Source organism: Leptidea sinapis, chromosome 39, assembly GCF_905404315.1.
Source record: "Leptidea sinapis chromosome 39, ilLepSina1.1, whole genome shotgun sequence".
NCBI lineage: Eukaryota > Metazoa > Arthropoda > Insecta > Lepidoptera > Pieridae > Leptidea > Leptidea sinapis.
The window spans coordinates 3566051-3586843 of record NC_066303.1 but is presented as its reverse complement, the minus strand read 5'-3'; the positions used below and the strand labels follow the sequence as shown (position 1 = coordinate 3586843).

Here is a 20793-nt window from a genome sequence, read left to right as displayed (position 1 = left end):
GGCTACGTCACTTGTAACACCTTCTTATTTAAATTTATATGTTAGTAGCCATTTAATTATTTGTATGTTCTTCTCTCTTGCAGGCTTTGTTCGTCTATATGCTAATATATTGTAAGTCTGAGAAATAGATAGCCACAGAGTTCGTATAAATGCACTACTAAATATGTGTCACATATGATTGACCTCACGTACCTAATTAAATATACATTAATCAACATTATTAATATGATATAACAGCTGCAAATGACGTTATCATTTTTATGTGTAAACATAAATTATATTCGTATATATGCCAGCGATCTCTTTGTTGAAACATGCAACTTTAATACCTGCTTAAGGTTAGCTATAGGTTTGTTAATTATCTCGTTCGATAATTTTAATAAGAAAGTACTAGAAGTGACATTCATTCATTTAATTCCTGTATCCCCTAGCTGGGGCAGAGGGCACCCACAGCGCATCTCCATCGCGATCGGTCCTGAGCATCCCTCTTAATTTCACTCCAGGTCTTTCCGATGTCTTTCGCTTCGTCAATGACAGTCCGCCGACAGGTTTGCTTTGGACGGCCACGTTTGCGTTTTCCTTGAGGGTTCCAATCTAGGGCTTGCCTCGGTATATGGTTGGGATCCCTCCGGAGTGTGTGGCCTATCCAGCACCATTTGCGGCGTTTTATTTGTTGGTCGATTGGGACTTCATGACAGCGTTGCCAAAGATGATCGTTGGAAATTTTGGTGGGCCAGTGAATACCGAGGATATTTCGAACTCATCGGTTAACGAAGACCTGAAGTTGATGATAGACGGCCTTGGTGACCTTCCACGTCTCACGCCCATGCATCAATACGGTCTTTACGTTGGACTGGAATATTTTGAGCTTAACGCTCCGTGTCAGTTTGATGCCGTACGGATCGGAGCCGTGCGAAGGTTGCTTGTGCGACGAGAAGTGACGTAGCCGCGTTAAAAATGTCGCCTAGAAGTTGACTTATTTACCACTAGGGAGTAAGTTGTGATTTAGCATTAATCGAAACAACTAGTTCAAAAAAAAATTCAAATTTAAAATTTCTATATTTGTAAATCTTTGTAGATCTTGGGAAAGGAGGGAGAGGAAATAGGAGGCCAGTTTTCGCCGTTATTTAATACTTATAACTAAACCAATTTACACTATATTGGTTTTACATTTATTCAGACCTAGCTAGAACTCTGTGTGCGTGTGTGTGTGTGTGTGTTTACGCTAGTGTTCTGTGAGCTCTAACCAATTGTGATGTGGTAATGCATGTTTGTAACGTTTTATGCTGAGGCAATGAGGCAATACTCTGTGAGTGACTTACGACTACAAGTCGACCGGAGGGCGGGGTTTATTCCGTCCTTCAGTCCGCGTAGCCCTCTGTAGAAACTATCAGATACCTCTTGTATGTGTTGTTCTAGTGTTGGGATGTTTTTCTTTACATGAAGTCGTTTAAGATTTGTACGCGGGTGGGTCCGGTAGATGGTTTTAAGGGATCTATTTTGCACAGTTTGTAGTTTACGACTAGTTCAACTTATTGTGAACACTCTATAATTATAGGCAGTGGAAGAACTCGAAAATCCTTGATTTAAATATTCTGTTTGTGGGCATAACAGTTTTGAAGGTATTAATGTTCCTTGTGTATTCAGAGCGATGAAGGCGCTTGGAGTGAGTCGTTCAAGTCTCACCACGACAGCAAACCGCGCGGCAACGAGGCCGTGTCCCTCGACGTGGCTTTCCCTGACGCGGACCAGGTCTACGGTAAGAGCTCACACATACGATTAATTTCTAACGGCCTGTTCGTATATTTAGTCTGAATTCTGAGTTTGTGATCAAATAGTTCTACTTTAGGTAATCCACTTTCTACTTATAGCATGCCAATAATCAATTTGTTAGGGCAAGAGCCCGTGAACCCCAGACCTACGTTATTTTATAAAAGCTGAAAGAATGTCAGCGCATGCTCCCACCACAGGTAAGAACGATGGACCATAATGGAGTTGGGTAACAGTGGCTTTGGCAAGTAAATGGTTCTAAAGGTGTGTAAAATACTGATCTAAATACATCAAATAATAAAGTGCGAGCTTTCGGTACTACCTTCAGAATATTATTAAAAATCATGTTATTCATTGCCAGACACTTAACATCGTGACAACCCCTTGCCAGACAAGCATTTAGGGTAGCTGTAGGAGAGCGCGAGCCTTTGTGAAAGAAAATCAATGAGAACCCTTTGGTTAACCCTCAGCTGCAGCCTACCATACGTTTGTCAGCGGGTTGAAATTTCGATAGTGTGTGTACCTATAAATTTTGCCGCTACATGTTGCAACAACGTCATCTCTTACAACCAACATCTGAATTTCAAAATAGGCCGGCAAGCAAATGAATTCAAATGCTTTTGGTACAATTGTACGGTAGTGTTGTCAGTTTAATGCAAACGGTTTAATGCAAGTACTCGTTATTACAATAGAATTTTATACAAAATGAAGGATACGAGCAACCACTGTTACGTGTCTATAAAGCTAATCTGATAGATGCATCCACAATATTGTGGGTGATATAAGTTATACGATAATGATATAACGTTTTAAATGCCTAAACATCCTCTCGACCCTCTTCGTGTGAAGGGTCTCCGTATCCACGGGTAGTTCGGACGTCAGCCACACGGCTTACACCATGAGGGACAGGGAAGAGTTTGATGATGCGGCCCTCACGCCAGCATAGTGTTGGCAGGTTGACCTCCTTTAGCAGCACTAGATAACCGACAAATATTTTGATTCTGAAAAAAATTGTGACGATTCATAAACCCCCTTAATATAAGCAGTCTTTAGTAGTGTTTATTTTATGTTATTATGTATCAGGTATTCCGGAGCACACCGACAAGCTGAATCTGGCAACCACGACTTCCGGCGAGCCCTACCGCCTGTACAACCTCGATGTGTTCGAGTTCGAGTTGGACAGCCGCATGGCGATCTATGGAGCCATACCCGTGCTCTACGCGCATGGGTAATTAACTATTAACATGTGTGAAATGACCTTCTGCGATTTATTTAACTTTCTTTATGAGAAAAAGTGACGATCAAGGTGTTCATCTGATGGTCAGTGATACACTCTGCCCATTACAATGCAAATATATAAATATATTTATTATAATATAACAATAATATAGTTCATAAAGGGGCTATGACATGGGGAGAAGAACTGCTAAGAATCTCCCAGTCCATCTTTTAAATCATATAACAAAAATAGGTGGCCTGCGCTCAACCAGACAAGAACCAAATCAAATCAAAATCAGTTTATTCACGTAGGTCACGGAAATGGCACTTATGAATGTCAAAAAAAATAAAATATTTTTCTTATTGAATCTACCGCTACTTCTTAAATGGTTGAGCTAATGAGAAGAAGTAGCAAGAAACTCAATGCCACTCTTTTATATCGAGATTGACATTTAAGTACATCGATTTACAAATCATTTCAATTTACAATATAATAGTGTACGCGCTTTTTTTGAAGGTACCCATGTCGTATCGTCCCGGAAACACCGCACAAGGAAGCTCATTCCACAGCGAAGTAGTACGTGGCAAAAAGCTCCTTGAAAACCGCAATTTTATATTATTTTTACCATAGTTGGTTCTAATATTAGGTAATACAAGGTGTCTGGCGCGAAGTAATACGTTTGTTGTGAAGCCCTTAACTTTAGATAACCTATTAAGGGCACGTACAGTTTATTCTTTTCAAATCTGATTCGTATTCTTGGATATATTCTGAGCAGCATCGCAATTGCGGTCGTCACTTCAAGACTTAAATGATTAAACAGAGATTAAAATGTTTCTTCTCCTTATCCTTAGGTAATTTCACCAGCTTCCGACTTCTGACTCTTGTTAAAAAGAACGTAAACAATGATTGACAAATTTTATGAAATTTACTAATTTAGAATATAACGACACAAATTCTAGATAAGTCGAGATACGACCCGTTTTAGTAACAATATTTTCTTGTTTCTAGATCAAAACGTACAGTGGGCGTGTTTTGGCACAACTCCGCCGAAACTTGGGTCGACATTGTGAATTATGGCGACGAGACTGTGGTCGGTTCATTGGTGAACCTGGTCACCGGAGGCCAGAAGCGAAGAGTGGACGCCAGGTGATTAGACCAATCTGTTGAATAGTAGGTAGCTCGACTATTGTTCCAACAAAGTGTACGATGAACTCCTGTCACGTACGGAACAAAATATATTCATGGTGGATTATTAGTTAAAAACGTTATTTATCGCAATTTTTTTATTTTTATTGCTCTGTGGAATCTGTTATATTTTTTATGTAAATAAATACTAACAAATACTTCAATAATTTAGGAGAATACTCATTAATGTAAAATTAGATAGAAAATAATGAATAATAAATTATCATAAAATAATACAAGATCATTTGTGTGAGTGTACCCAATCACTAGCTAACACACACATTAACAAATCAAAATTATTGTTAGTCTATGGGTTCGACCGTGATAGATAATGTCTTTTTTCACTTTTAAGGCAGCTACCTCTTAATCTTGTTTATATTTTTTTATTAAAAACTCTAACGGTGTGTATTGTTTTAGGCTGATGAGTGAGAGCGGCATCGTGGACGTGTTCGTGATGATGGGAGACCGACCCTCGGACGTGTTCCGTCAGTACACCAAGCTTACAGGAGTCGCCCCGCTGCCACCGGTATAACGCATTTTTATATCAACTGATGTGCCCAGCGGTTTCACCCGTATTATTTTCCCTGTGATACCCCGGGGTATAAAAAGAATACGGAAATCCCAGGGTCGTAAGGACAATCACCATTGGGAGGAGGATGCTTTGCACAGGATGATGGCTAGATTATAAATACCACAACGATGCCTTTTTCTGCCGTGAAGCAGTAATGTGTAAACATTATTATGTTTCGGTCTGAAGGGCGCCGTAGCTAGTGAAATTACTAAGCAAATTTTTTTTTATCATATTACATATACCGATATAAAACTAGGTCAACTTAGCATCTAAAAAAACCACAAAGGTTAACTACTAATGCTTTAACTCTTAATAATACGTCACAACTTATGCTATAAATTAAATGAAAAACAGTGAAATTATTTTAAAAGACATAAAAACGAATAACTTAACATCTTATGTGTCAAGGTGACGAGCGAAATTGAGGTGCCACTCGGAGTTTTTGGGTGTTTCTAAAATTTTGAGCGCTACTGCATTGTAATGGGCAGGTCGTATCAATCACCATCAGCTGAACGTTATGCTCGTCTCGTCTCTCATTGTCTGTGTCAGGATGACAAAGCATTTGTACAATATGTGTGGTCTCTGCAGCGGTTCTCGCTGGCCTACCACCAGTCGCGCTGGAACTACGTGGACGAGGCCGACGTGCGCGCCGTCGACGAGGGCTTCGACGAACACGACGTGCCTGCCGACGTGCTGTGGCTCGACATCGAGTACACCGACGGCAAGAAGTGAGGACCGACCTGCCCGACACACGCTTCACACATTCACTCAAACTCAAAAAAACTTTATTCAATTAGGCTTAAACTTTTGAATCGTCATAAATATATCTTTTAATTTACTGAAACTACCATATGCCCAGAAAAAGTAGGGCTCGCGAGAATATCATACAAGAAACTCAACAGCCACTCTTTTCAATAAATATAGTATTTTACAATTGCTGTAATGCGATTTAAATATCAAATATTGAAATATAAATTATCGTAAATTGGATGTATCAACCTTTAGAGCTTGAATTCATTGTTTGTGTAAGAATGCTTCGTGAACATGGTGGTCGTGATTACAGTTATAATTAGTAATCGCATCCAACAAATACAATAATTGACAGCTATGACTAGTCGACCTAGCACCACAACCGGTACCCGTCGCAGCTTACGACGCATGGACCAGTCCTGTATCTATCTCGGATATAAATATTTATTTATTTTTTATTTTAATCGGCTTAACTGACGGTTTATTGGTGTAGTACCGAGTAGTTTCGGACATTCGGAGGTCCTTTGTCAGAGTCAATGTAGTGGGTACGTGATAACTTCCCGTCTCATACTGCGGATTTGCGCTCGTAGTACGCGGCACCTAATCGTATATTAATAGGTCGTCAGAAAACGTATACATCAACTTATACAGATTACATTCTAATATTCATTCAAATTTACACCTTATTTCGTGGCAATAATGTTCAAAGTCTATTATGTGTACGCTCATTAGTAGTACTAATACTACGTCACGCACAACGACAGCAGATGGACACGAACAGGAGGCAAGACAATTTTGTTTAAGTAAAGTATGTAAAAACGTCAAGTTAGTCACACAATTTTGTTAATTCAAAGGGGACTCACTCGAAATACCACATTCCATCACTTTCTTATTGCGTGGCGTTGTATACAAAGCGCGGTTGAAACACAACTGAACAAATAGATATATGCTCTAGATAATTTTTGAACGTGATTGAGAGTCTAGTTGTTTATGGTACGTCAACGAGACGATATAGCAGTGTATGGCGGCCATTTTGGAATTCGCCATTTTGTTTTATCATAAATCTTTGCTTATTAACTATTATATCCTTTTTGATTAGGGACAGTTGAAGAGGGGACCTGAAACACGGCGCCGCCAATTGCGCCAGCTAACCAAACAAACAACAAATTTGAACATGCTAAAATATGTATATTGACAACTTAAAGCTATAATACTTAGCAATTATTCTATAATTTTTCCTTTGATATATCGCTTTGTTTAGAGACATGTAAAGGCCCGGTTAAAAATTAAATCGACTAGTAGACTTATGACTTACTCATACCCATGTTTTATAGATACTTCACCTGGGACCCCATAAAATTCCCTCACCCTGCTGAGATGGTCGCCAACCTGACTGCAAAGGGCCGGAAGATGGTGGTCATCATAGATCCCCACATCAAGCGGGAGGCTGGCTACTTCCTGCACGAAGACGCGACGGAGATGGGGCTCTACGTTAAGAATAAAGATGGCAAAGATTATGACGGTAAGGTATTATAGGATGCATGATATACATGCAATATATCAGTTTAACTGTTACCATTACTAAACTCCTGAAAACAAAAATTGATTAAAATTATCAATTGCAAAGAACACCCTTTAGTTTGATTTGAAAATTTCCGTAATGTTGGTCAGTCAAAGTTATTCCAAGTTTTAAAACTTTTTGTCTTAATCTTACCTTTGTCAGTACAGAATTACATGTGAGGGAGAAGTAATTTTAAACTTGGAGTAACTTTACACTGCGTTTATTAAGAAGTCTCAGCTTGTGTTTAAAATAATAATTCGATCCGCAGGTTGGTGCTGGCCAGGTTCTTCGTCATACTTGGACTTCTTCAACCCAGCGGTGATCAAGTACTACACGGAGCGGTACAAGTTCCAGAACTTCCCTGGAACAAGCAAGGATGTCCACATCTGGAATGATATGAATGAGCCAAGTGTGAGTATCTAAAGCGCGTTCCACATTCACGCGAGATCCTCGCCAATAATGTACGTGTAATATGACAAGTAACATGTGTAATATCCATTTTGAGTGCATTTTGGCCAGTCATTCCAACCAGCCCAGCTCCTTCCAGAAGGTCAGAACACTCCTGGGGTGTTCACAGACTTCTCCGAGCGCAGAATGAGTCAGTCAATGAAAGTAACATTTGAATTTGGCAGGTGTTCAATGGACCAGAGATCACGATGCCCAAGGATTGCAGACACTACAAGAGCCCGCAGGATGGTGAAGAAGGGATTGCCTCCTTCTGGGAACACAGGTAATTAAATGTTCATGGTTCTTTATTTGCAAGAAACCATTATAGGTTATCTTTAGCTGCTGAATATGTTACAATTTTTTTTTTTTTTATTTATTTATTATATAAAATTGTATACTTACATAATTACCCAAAACGTTAACAAGCTAGTCCCACACATACAAAAAAAATACAAAGATTGTAAATTAAAGGTATAAAATAATACAAAAAATGTCTAGTCTATCTAGGCGTATAAATAATTCATTACTAAAATTAAAATTTGTAAACAAATACTCTAAGCTTGGTGGTCTTATTAACTTATTCTTTCCACACCGTACACATAAGCCACATTAGGAAGAATATACTAGAATATCATGATTCAGTTACTGATGTTTATATAAATAGATCCCAACACAGGCGATAAGCTTAACGGGAGACACCTGCCCCTAGCTTTTTAGTGCTTTTTGTTAAAGAAATAAACAAACTTATTATTATCATTATTTGTTATTAGATAATAATCGTTAATGTAATTCCATAGACACGTCCACAACGAGTACGGGTTGTCGTACATCAAGGGCACGCATGAGGGTATGATGGCCAGGACAGATGCGCACTACCGACCCTTTATACTGTCCAGAGCTGTCTTCGCGGGCACTCAGAGGTGAGTCTGTAACGACCAATTGAATTACTTTTAAATAAAATACTTTTTTAGTAAAAGTAAATAACCGACTCACACTTGACTGGTTTATTTAATTCCTTTTTGTACTATGCATCTAATAAAATAATGGAGGTCTAACCTGCATTAACAGGGGTTTTTCTTGTAATCGAGTATATTGAAAACAGTTAAATATTCTTGTTTAATTGTATTTGGGCTTGAGCTGATGGTCTTGATACTAATGCAAAATAATAAAATATAATTCCTCCATAGTCCGAGACTTTGTGCACGACCGTCCTCCGCAAAGAGGATTTATATCCTCTTATACTACGTAATAAGAGGCGCGACTGCCGAAGTAAAAATTTATATTTAGTTTAGTATGAAACGTACAGTTATTACAGGATGGCGATTGGTGACAACCTATAATCCGACTAAGTTTGAAAGCCTACAGTTTTTTACAAGATTATAGCCGTCATCTGTCAATCTATCAATGACTGCACGTTTCATACAATCGAATGAATCGCTTTTTTAACCGACTTCAAAAAAGGAGGAGGCTCTCAATTCGTTATGTTTTTTTTTGTGTTTGTTACCTCAAAACTTTGGACTGGGAGAACCGGTTTTGATAATTCTTTTTTTATTTGAAAGCTGCTGCTTCGCGTGCGTCTGGACCATTGCGATTGGTCCAGATTGCAACCATGAGAAAACCATAAAAGTCTTCCATTTGCTATAAGTATGTGCGCGACAAATTTACGAATAACTCAATACCTGGCCAACCGATTTCGATAAGCTAATTAAGACAAGTCGGTTGTTTTTTTGTTAATTTTTTTATTCATAAAGAGTTTCGCTAGGCTGGTCACCCGGGGTGACAGACGGGGACGGGGTAATAAGATGTCAGCGGGTAGCGGGTGATGTTGTGGGAAAGGGCAACGCGTGAAACTACCGTAACCCGATACCGTCGCCGTCTGTTAGCCCGTGGAACCGTCGCGCGCGAAGTTGTCGTACGATAATCACTTGTCATAAAAAAAAAGCAAAAATCATTGAAATGATTTATTCCTCGGGCTATTCTACGTTTTTAGAAAGAACAATTTTGTAAAAATCTTGCAACAATGGCTTTGACAGTTATTTATTAAATAATAGATATGTCTGTATGAGCTTGAACCTTTTGCCTGTCCTAATAATGGACGAAGAAACCAAAAAAAATAAAATAACGAATGACGCAAACGTCAGAAAATGGAACCAACTTCAACCTGCTACTTTTGTGTTCAAGTGATGCGCGCGCATCTTAATATTTCACTCTCTTCATTTTTTTTTCATAACGTGCCTAAAGAAGTATAACTTTTTGTCAGGTTTGCGGCGGTATGGACCGGAGATAACATGGCAGAGTGGGGTTTCTTGGCTGCGTCAGTGCCCATGTGTCTGTCGCTTGCTACTGCTGGAGTCAGCTTCTGCGGCTCCGACGTGGGCGGCTTCTTCAAGTACCCCGACGCTGAGCTGATGACGAGGTGGTATCAGGTATGGGGAACGACTAGATAGTAGAAATAGCCCTGCATATCAGAAAGTTATTGGTGGGATCATACTCAAATGCTTGGTATAAAGTATGACAGACCTTTGATTTCCGAGATATGTATGTTTGTAAAAAAGAATAAAACATTGTTTAAATCAGCTAATGATTTAAATCCGCTGAACCGACGTGATCCACACAGACTCGTTGTACATGATGATCCCAAAATTACTTAATATATATTATAAAAGTTGTGAATGTAATTGTGTTCGTGTTTATTATAAGTTACCAAGTAGTATTAGTTAGTTAATAGTTATGCTTTTTTTTTTATGGAATAGGAGGACAAACGAGCGTACGGGTCACCTGGTGTTAAGTGATCACCGCCGCCCACATTCTCTTGCAACACCAGAGGAATCACAAGAGCGTTGCCGGCCTTTAAGGAAGGTGTACGCGCTTTTTTTGAAGGTACCGATGTCGTATCGTCCCGGAAACACCGCACAAGGAAGCTCATTCCACAGCTTCGTGGCTTATAATTTTTATTGTGTTAAGGAATTCATGGATAAGAAATTCTGATATTAATGGTATTTAGTTAATTGTTTGCCTGCTAGGAATAGTGCTAGCAAACCGTATAAGCTCATTATTATAATATTTTAACACTATTGTTTACTATGGTTTTAGCAAATAAATATATGTCAACTTGATGTGTTAATAAGTTGGTAGTGCACCAACGTCATGAATTGTCATAAGATATCCCAATTAATAATAACATTTATTTAACTACTGTTAATATTAAAATACTATTTAATATGATTATCACTATAATTAGAAATAACTATAATAAATAGCATATTATATTCGGATCTTTAGTTAACTTGATTCGTGTTAGTTAGTTGGCACTACTGTAGCGTTAACAGTTGGTAGCATCGTTACGGTAGACGGTCGTGCCCTATATAAGCCAGAGCGCTCAGTTCGACGCAACATATCTCATTATAATTGTAACAGTTTTATTATTATGTGCGTTTAAATAACCAACCCCTTCTACATGTATAATTATGAAGTCGCTTTGTCTTTTTTGCATAAAAATAGTAAGGACGATGCCCTAATTATGACGTCGATGTACTTTGTTGTTCGGTAGGCGGGAGCATTCCAAGCGTTCTTCCGCGCCCACTCTCACATCGAGACCAAGCGCCGTGAGCCGTGGCTGTATGACGCGACCACCCTGGCGCGCATACGAGACGCTGTACGCCGCAGATACGCCCTCCTAGACTTTTGGTAAGTTGTGCTGCATGAGGGTTGTCTGGTGGTTGGGGACTGTCGATAACCAAGCTGATATATAGCACGAACAGCTCTCTTTTGCAGAGCAAACACTATGTCAATGTCAGCAGCATGACCCCACAGTAAAACATCGTGAGTCATGATGCTGTGAAAATAACTCAAGTACCTACACTAATCTAGCGGTCGCTACATTCCTGTACTCTCTAATCTGTCTGACAGCGTATGCAGCAGAGCTGAGTCTATCTGCAAGTTGGGCAATATATGGACCCCACTGAAGCTTTTCATCTACCGTGATACCCAAGGAGACCGTAATGTCCACAAGTTCCAATTTCTGGTCATTTATAAATACGTTGGTTTGTACCTCCGCTGTATTTGGTGTAATGAACCGTATAAAGTCTTAATCGGTGAATTTGTATCTCAGGTACACGTTGTTCTACGAGCACTCAATCGACGGATTGCCGGTGACCCGGCCGCTGTTCCAGCAATACCCACAGGAACAACAGACCTACACCATAGACAATACCTATCTTTTAGGTGAGTAGGTTTTATTACATTTAAATAAATCCTAATATCGCTATAGAACGAATCTCCGCATTAAAAAAAATATACTTTGTTTTTGCCCTGTGCTTCCCCTGGGCATAAATAGGGAAGTCCCAGTCATTTAAAAAAAGCATTTACCAATGGGAGGCTCCTTTGCACAGGATGTCGGCTAGATTATGGATACCACAACTTTTTCTGCCGAGTATTGTATAAGCATTACTGTGTTTCGGTCTGAAAGGCGCCGTAGCTAGTGAAATTACTGGGCAAATGAGCAAGCGCCGCCCTCGTTGCAACACCAGACATTTACAGGAGCGTTGCCTACCTTCAAGGAAGGTGTACGCGCTTTTATTGAAGGTACCCATGTCGTTGAAGCTCATTTCACAGCTTTGTAGTACGTGGAAGAAAGCTGCTTGAAAACAGCACTCTGGAGGAGCGCCACAGATCCATGGTGGTGGGGATGATATCCTAATTTGGATTTGAAGGCAGTGGAATTCGGCGGCAGGAATCAGGTCAAACAGCTCTTCAGAACAGCCCGTGATAAATGCGGTTGAAGACACACAATGAAGCGACGCCTCTACGCAACGCCAAGTGATCCAAGCCATTCACAGAGCACTGATCCCCGCCAATTTGAGCTGCTCTTCGTCGCACAGAGTCAAGTGGTTCAAGCTGACTGGGGTGCGCCTGATCAGAGACGACAGCAATACTTCATATAAGTTGGCAATCGCTCGAGATTTCAAGACCCAGTATTCCGATACTAGGTGTGGCTATTGGCATTATTCGTCTTCATTCCATTATAAGTTCAAAGCGAAATAGCACTTCGCAACAACGCTTTAAAACCAGAAATCGATTGAGTCGAATCGTATTTCTAAGTGCTTCATATTGACTCACTCGGATCACCGTGCGAATTTCAATATATCGCATATTGACTTGTTGGTACGCCACGTGTTAAAGGAAATGTTGTCGAAATGCGGTGATACGACAAATGTGGTTTTGTTTAATTTAATTTGCAGGCGACAAGCTGCTGGTGTCCCCGGTGGTGGAAGCGGGCGTGAGCAGCGTGAAGGTGTACCTGCCGGGACGGGAGCGACGCGAGCTGTGGTACGACGTGGACACGTTCCAGCAGCACTCTGCCAACGGGCACATACACCAGGACGTCAACATTGGCAAGGTTCGTGTACTGATGACGGACGCATTGCGTGCATGTCTTTCCAGGCTCTCCTGAGAACTCTATGAGAAAAGTAAAGTATGCATTTATTTATTTTTTAGTTCGGTTTTCTATAAAAAGCGTGTTTTTTAGTTTTTTTTAACTATTATTTTATATCAAATTAGTGTAATTTCATCGGTCCTTGATAAATCTACAAAGTTTGAACGAAATCTAGCCGTTTAAAGTGGGTCAAAATCGCGCCCAAAGAAGTCGGTTACAAACATACAGGTGAAGCTAATAAAAAGCGTATAAAAAAGGATGTAATGAAAAGGACAGCCACTCAGCATTTTTGGGATTCAAATAGGGACACTTTTAACACTGATTCTACCAAGTCGACCTGTTGACAGCAGCCGAAGACAACACGGTTCCTTTTGTTATAGGTTGTAATTGTAATAATTGTAATGTTTTTTTTTTTCTTATTATTGAAGCTGTTTATTCTCTGATTATTATTTTTTTTATGCCTCTGAACACTTTTGTTTCTTTAATAGAAATTATTTCAGTTTCTTTTTATAAGAGAACAAAAAAAAATGTCGGCACTTAAAATAATGAACGGTATTTATGACCACACAGTGAAAAATGTGTGGAAATCACAAAGTGATGAATGAATCAATTTTTTGAAACGAAAACTTCTTTAGCCGCGTCGGGTACTTTTTATTTCTTTTTTTCATGAAAATAATGGACGAGACGAGCAGGTCGTTCATCTGATGGTAATTGAAAGGCCGGCAACGCTCTTGTGATTCCTCTGGTGTTGCAAGAGAATGTGGGCGGCGGTGATCACTTAACACCAGGTGACCCGTACGCTCGTTTGTCCTCCTATTCCATAAAAAAAAAAGATTCATCAATATAATTGAGTATAAAAACCTCTGGTAAAATTTGCTCTGACTGATTTTACTCCTACGGATATCTTCTTTTATTAATTTTAAAGCAAGAGTGTTTAAAAACTTCGAATATAATGCATGTGAATTGATCGTGACACTCAGTATCCCTTGTTATAATCTCGTGTGTAACAACCAATATACCACAATTCTGTAATGCTCACATTTATGTTTGAAAATACTATGTTTACATGTTAATAGATCCCGGTGTACCAGCGCGGCGGCACCATCATACCACGCAAGGAACGCGTACGACGGTCCTCCACGCTGATGACCAACGACCCGTACACGCTACTCGCCGCTCTCGACGTCAACGTGAGTACCTCCATTTCAGCCGGAAGACATCCACTTCTAGACAAAGGCCTGGTACAAATATCGCCATGATGATCCTGCGCTGCCCTCATCCAAACTATTCCGGCGATCTTGACCAGATCGTCGGTCCAACTTGTGGGGGCCAACCAACACTGCGTCCGGTACGTGGTTGCATTCGAGGACTTTACTGGCCCAACGGTCATCTGTCCGTCGAGCTATGAGCCCTGCCCACTGCCACTTCAGTTTCGCAACCATATATGGCTATATTGGTGAGTTTAGTTCTTCTACGGATCTCCTCATTTCCGATTCGATCTAGCAGGGAAACTCCGAGCATAGCCTTCTGAGCGAACATGAGCTCTCTTATTAGGACCATAGTTAGCGACTACGTGAGTACAGCCCACTCGATACCCGCAAATTAGTAATGCGCAGGAATAGACTCACACACCCTCGTGATTTCATCTGTTTTTCGTTAACGTCGCAATATTCTCGACAAAATTTTCAACGATCGTCTTTGGCAACGCTGTCATAAAGTCCCAATCGACCTACGAATAAAACGCCGCAAATGGAGGTGGATAGGCCACACACACTCCAGAGGGATCCCAACCATATACCGAGGCAAGCCCTAGACTGGAACCCACAAGGAAAACGCAAACGCGGATGTTCAAAGCAAACCTGACGGCGGACTGTCACTGACGAAGCGAAAGACATCTGAAAGACCTGGAGTGAAATTAAGAGAGATGCTCAGGACCGATCGCGATGGAGATGCACTGTGTAAGCCCTCTGCCCCAGCCAGGGGTAAAGGCATTTACATCGCCCCCACAAAAGACTTACTAACTCGGACTTTAAAATATCATTCTAACCGCATTTAATTATAATCACTATAATTAATATATATTAAATGCCAAATTCGAATTAGTGCTGTGGTTATTTAGCAATTCCATATCACAAAATATTGTGTCGGTTCAATAATTTAAATTAAATAATAATCCATCATCTCTATTGAATTTTTTAGTTTCGGTTTCGGCTTTTTTTTAAAACATTTCCGTTGCGTCGTTGATTTTCGCAGGGCACGGCTGAAGGCACGCTGTACATAGACGACGGCGAAACCTTCGACTACAAATCCAACAAGTACATCTACGCCAAGATCACGTTTTCTCCAGACGCCATGACATACAAGTGAGTCATTCTTTATTTTTTTCACGTGAAATTTTACTCAGAATGATTTCAAAAGGAAAGAAATACGTGCAGGAACACATATCTTATAAAAATACACGGTAGCCAGTAGCAATTGCTTACGATATGTTGTGATTATTACCTGACCAATGAGCGTTCAGGACCTGCGCCCGTTCACCTCAGTTGGTTGACTGAATTGTTTGCATTGCAAATATAAAGGTATTAAGATATACAAATTTAATTTGCACCAAAATTTTAATTTTTTTTAACACCTTAGTGGTAATGCTTAACTGATGGTTTGTGAACAAATTAATGGCGAAAGAGGAAACCCCACCCATAAACACTTTGCAGTCAATTTGTATCCTTTCTATGTCACCTAATGAAACCCTCAATTCGAGCAAGTATTTAAATATTTTTATTCAATATAGGATTGACTATCCTCTATATCCATATTCGAAAAAGCATGCCTCAGACCTGAGAAAAACGGGTTTTTTTTTAAATAAAAATATGGTTACAATGTAATATCGCACAATAAAACTTATTATTTAATAGCCTGAGGGTGGTCGCTCCATTTTCAATCTATGGTATGAAAATCATTTATGTTATAGTAACCTTTAACCACACAAACGTTTTTTAACAATTGTTTGGGAATGCATTATACATTTGTTTTGAATAATTTCTGGGATCTAGTTGTAATAGGATAAACATCGATCTACAATTACATTAATTGCAGATTACAAAACAACGCGCATTACCCGACCCGCACGTGGGTGGAGCGAATAGTAGTGGCGGGTATCAAGACTGCTCCCAAGTCCGCGCAGCTGATCCAGGGAGAGTCCCGGAGCGCGCTCCACATGACCATCCACCGCGGGAACGACGTCCTGGTGGTGAGGAAACCCGGCGCCAAGATGGCCGCCGACTGGGAGATACGGTTCACGTATTGATGGGGTTCGTGGTGGCACGTCGCCGACAGAATACAGACATAGCTAAGTGCAATACCATCTTAGATAGTACAGATTTACCACGAAACTCTTAGATAGTACAAACCTAAATTGACATCCAAACGCAACGATGCAAGTGGCTATATAATCGCTTATTTTAAAATTTCATTAACAGTTAAACCACACCCATGTTCTAGCCATATTGAATGTTTACATTCAAAACATCATTCTACCCGCATTTAACTGTAAACGTACTAGTGTTAAACGTCAAGTTCGAATTTATGGATGCGGTTATAGATATTTAGCAAATACAAGTCACATTATATCCGTTCGATAATTTGAAGTCACACGGGGCATCGCTGCGTCTTCCTATATACTCATTAAGAATGAACTTCTAACGATATAATATATTATATAGTATAATTATTGTAATTTTTTCTGTCTGTATGTTGAGTTGGCGACGTTTTTGAAGTTACATATTGTTGTATGTGTTGGGTTGTACCCAATGAATGTTTTAGTAAAGCATTAAGCTTTAAATTATACAATTAATTAGTGATGATTTAACGCAATTGTGTTTTTGTATTCCGAACTGTCATTGGTTGGATTCTATATGATATTTGGCTTTAATTGAAAAACTGCCGCCAAAGCGTACAATTACCACTTCATATACTTTACATTTCTGTGTCCATTTCAAGATTATGTACAATGCCACACTTTATACGAACAAATTAATACCTCTTAGTAATCTATACATTGTACATCTTATCGGAATGGTACATAAATGTAAATTTCCGCACTCTAAAAAGACACACATGGTAAAATCTACTTTTAGCAAATTCATCAAAAATAATATTTAAATTTTCCCTACTAATTGGTGATTGTTGCAAAAAAATTTAATTAATTTAAATTTGTGGTATTAATTCTTAGTCGTTTTAGTAGTTCCTCGCTTTTATTATTGGAATAACGACAAGCTACTTTGCTCCCACTGCAAGTAATCCGCTATCAGTCGCGCCCGCACCTTCTTTTGTAGCTACTCAGTATTACTCACGAGTGTGGACAACGAGTGCGCTGCGCATAGAATTAATCATTGTCGCCCGCCGGTATTCGATAAAAATCCACAAAAAATATCGGTCACTTTTATCGATTCAACTCATTAGATTATTCTTTAGCAATGATCGCCAATCCCTACTTTATATAGATCTTAAACAGATTGAATTTGTCAGAAGTGGTTTTCCGCTGTTTACCCGAATTTTTTGTTTATTAGAATCGATTAGTGAAAGTGTACAGGCAGGGTACAGTTTTATAATAAATATTGAAACCCGCCTCCCATTTTTAATGCTCCATCTAATTTCCACTGTCATACGATACTATAAGCAAATATATTTAGGGTAGAGACCTACATTTTAATGGGTCAGTTACGGTAAAAACATTCTACAATTTTTATATCATTTTAATACATTTGAATAAAATACGTTTATATCTCAGTTTTTCAGGGCTCTCGTGAAATTTTCGATATAATTTTTATAATATTTAAGATTTAAATTTTATGATGCAGAGATTATGCAAAAGACTTACAAAGATTATACAAGATAATATCAAAACCCTTGTTTTATCGCGTGACAGTGTGTTCAGTTCAGTGTTTGTTCTTAAATAATTAATGTTTTTTTATATTTGAAATATTTAAATGGCAACCATGATCGAGTTGATATAGAGCAAACTAGTAAAAATTTACTCAGTCAAATATTGAATTTATTTGATGGAATGAATCGTTGAAGATAATGTTAGTGCAGGAATAAAGATGAATTCAATTTAATGAAATAAGGAAGGACTGCAGCTAGGCGAGAGACTAGCGTTATCAATGTTTCAGCGTTACATTTCGTTGCATCGGAAGAAAGAGAGCCACATATCGGTCATACTACTTCCCCGTTTTAATACAGTGTGCTGTATAATAATTTGTTAGTTACGTTAAATTGAATTCAGTTCAAAACATGCTACAAACACGGTCGTATTCTGACATAAAATAATATTGCTCGTATATTTATATTTTTAGCAACAATATAGTTTTATTTGTACATTTTACAAATCAGCGTTAAATGTTGAATTATACAGACTATTTAACGTCAGAGTGTGGACGTTCCTCTTGTGATAATAAAACAATTTTAAAATTACTTTGTCTTTTATTTATTAATCTACAAATGCTGATCCGGTAAATGTTGTATTGCTATGTAAGTTAAATACCCCGCGCCCGCTCATTGTATGAATTGTCATATGTACAGTGCTCCCAAATTAATAATGCGCATACAGATCTTCGCCACTTTTCGGCAACGGTCGTATTTCCCGACCGTCGGGAGACGATATCTATATAGAGTGGTAAAATGCATTACTTTTGCATAATTTAGTAGAATTATATTACAATAATAATAACAAGAGGGGTGTGTAATAGGAGCTCTATATAATTCCACATAGACTGAACACGTGCAGTCGGCACCAATACTTAAAGACGACTGACTGACCGGCTACCACAGCCGACCGCCCGATTTGTTTTCGTATTGTGAACACATGATTTGACTCCTATTACTTTTGCACAAGGTGCAAAATGCAAGTGCATTGTTTTGGGCTCTTACGATTGAATGATTCGGGTGTTTCCGGCGAATTAGCGAAGATCTGTATGCGCATTATTAATTTGGGAGCACTGTAAAATGTTATTCACTGAATTATTTGGATTGCCAATATATAGGTACTTCTAAGTGCGAGTCGGACTCTCTTTTATTTTAGAAGTTAGAGGGGGGGGGGGAACCACTTTGGAAGTGTCGATCGCGCAAACTACTCAGTTTAGAAAAAATATATATTAGAAACCTCAATATCATTTTTGAATACCTATCCCCATATCGCCACACGTATGGATTTGATGAAAAAGGGTTCTAAGTATGGGGGGGGCTAATTTTTTTTTTGCGATTGCGATGCGATTCACAGAATACATCTACAGTGGCTGTGACATACGGACGTATGGACAGACATGACGAATCCATAAGGGTTCCGTTTTTTGCCATTTGTAAGTAATCATCATTAACCAACATATATAATAAGTCCTCCGAAACGCGGTCAAAAAAAATTTCAATCGGTTCTGTAGTTTTTGCAGTAAAGGCAAAATCTGTCTCTCCATTAATATATAATTATAGATATGATATACTATACATACTATCTAAACATCTGACCAGCTAGCTAAGGATGGTGCCTCATCCCCCTTCATAGGCCCTAAACCCTTTTGTGGAGCCGGTGAATCTCTCATCCGCAATATCCTAAGGAAGCAAGAAATGCTGGAGGAAGCCAGCTAGTGGTCCTCGTTACCAGACCATCGACAAGCTAAGCTGCTCCTAGGCCTATCAACGTAAGCGTGCCAAAAAATGCATAGGCTTGGACAGAACACAACTGAGAGCCCTCACGGGGTTCCTATCCGGCCATTGCAAGATAAATGGGCACCTAGCCAGGATGGATCTCAGTGAATCAAACCTGTGCAGATTCTGCTGCGAAGCCGCTGAAGACCCCATACACATTCTTCTGGAATGCGAAGCCATTGCCAGAATCAGGCTGAGGTGTCGTAAAACACCTTCACTCAATGCAGAGGACGTGCCATGCCTGGACCCTCTGAGGATCCTACGCCTTCTAAAAGTAATAGGTCTCGAGGATATAATTTAAATCTCGGCACAGTATCACGTATCCTAGTTAGTAGCCTCGATCCTCCTCCTTAACTTTTAAGTTTGAGAACAGGCGCGCAAGCCCATGATGGGGGCACAATAGATCCTAGGATTTAAGTGCATTGAAATCCCCAAATCATAATAATAATAATCTAAACTTCTACATGTCAATTCGCATTTAACTGCAAGTCAGAAGTGGGATACTTCTTAGCTTCACTTGTAAAACCTGTAAAAATTATATTTAAGTTGTGTATTAATTGTACTTTTTGGTGTATTATTGTTAGAAATTATTTTATCAAGGTATGATTATTTTTTTATAATAGTGCTGTGTTTTATATGAAAAGCAATGATTATTACCTGAATACTCTTGTTGATTTTCTCAATTCTTTTATTTGATATAAGTATAATATTCATTCGTACAAGGTCCAAGTTTTAGCTTGACGGATAAGCATAGTTCATTGCTTTCTCTGCATCCTAAAAGTGCACAGCATGCTTCAAGAAGTTCACTTGAAAAATTAAAATGAAAGACGTGACGGGCGTATAAAAAATCTACATGTATGTCTATTATCGTACGAATTCTCAAAGAGCTGCTCCCATATCCCGAGGCCTCTCTCTACTACCAGCTTTTTCCATTCGACCGCATGCAACGAAGAGCGACTCGAACCATCAACGAAGTCTTCTCCGATCGGAAGGAAGCAAGGAATCAATTAATAACAGCAATGATTTTTTTTTTGTATCACTCTTTTAACCAAACAGTTTTATCTGTGTAGGGACTCATTTACAGTAATGCATTTCTGAGAAAAATTTACATAATATAAGTTTTGGAAGTTGTTTTTTTTTATGACAATAAGGGACGAGTC

General features: G+C 39.1%; 1 protein-coding gene across 1 annotated transcript in view; it reads left to right on the top strand.

The window, feature by feature from the left end:
- LOC126976160 (neutral alpha-glucosidase AB) overlaps positions 1-18406 on the top strand; it is a 33965-nt gene extending 15559 nt beyond the window's left edge. The window contains exons 5-20 of the mRNA XM_050824382.1: positions 1648-1759; positions 2854-2998; positions 3998-4135; positions 4592-4700; positions 5334-5473; positions 6830-7017; positions 7325-7467; positions 7689-7786; positions 8301-8423; positions 9764-9929; positions 11054-11190; positions 11615-11727; positions 12744-12901; positions 14014-14127; positions 15191-15300; positions 16031-18406. Of these exons, the coding sequence (XP_050680339.1) occupies positions 1648-1759; positions 2854-2998; positions 3998-4135; positions 4592-4700; positions 5334-5473; positions 6830-7017; positions 7325-7467; positions 7689-7786; positions 8301-8423; positions 9764-9929; positions 11054-11190; positions 11615-11727; positions 12744-12901; positions 14014-14127; positions 15191-15300; positions 16031-16241 (2205 nt within the window). The 3' untranslated portion in view covers positions 16242-18406. The remainder of the gene's footprint in view (positions 1-1647; positions 1760-2853; positions 2999-3997; positions 4136-4591; positions 4701-5333; positions 5474-6829; positions 7018-7324; positions 7468-7688; positions 7787-8300; positions 8424-9763; positions 9930-11053; positions 11191-11614; positions 11728-12743; positions 12902-14013; positions 14128-15190; positions 15301-16030) is intronic.
- The last annotated feature ends 2387 nt before the right edge of the window (positions 18407-20793 follow it).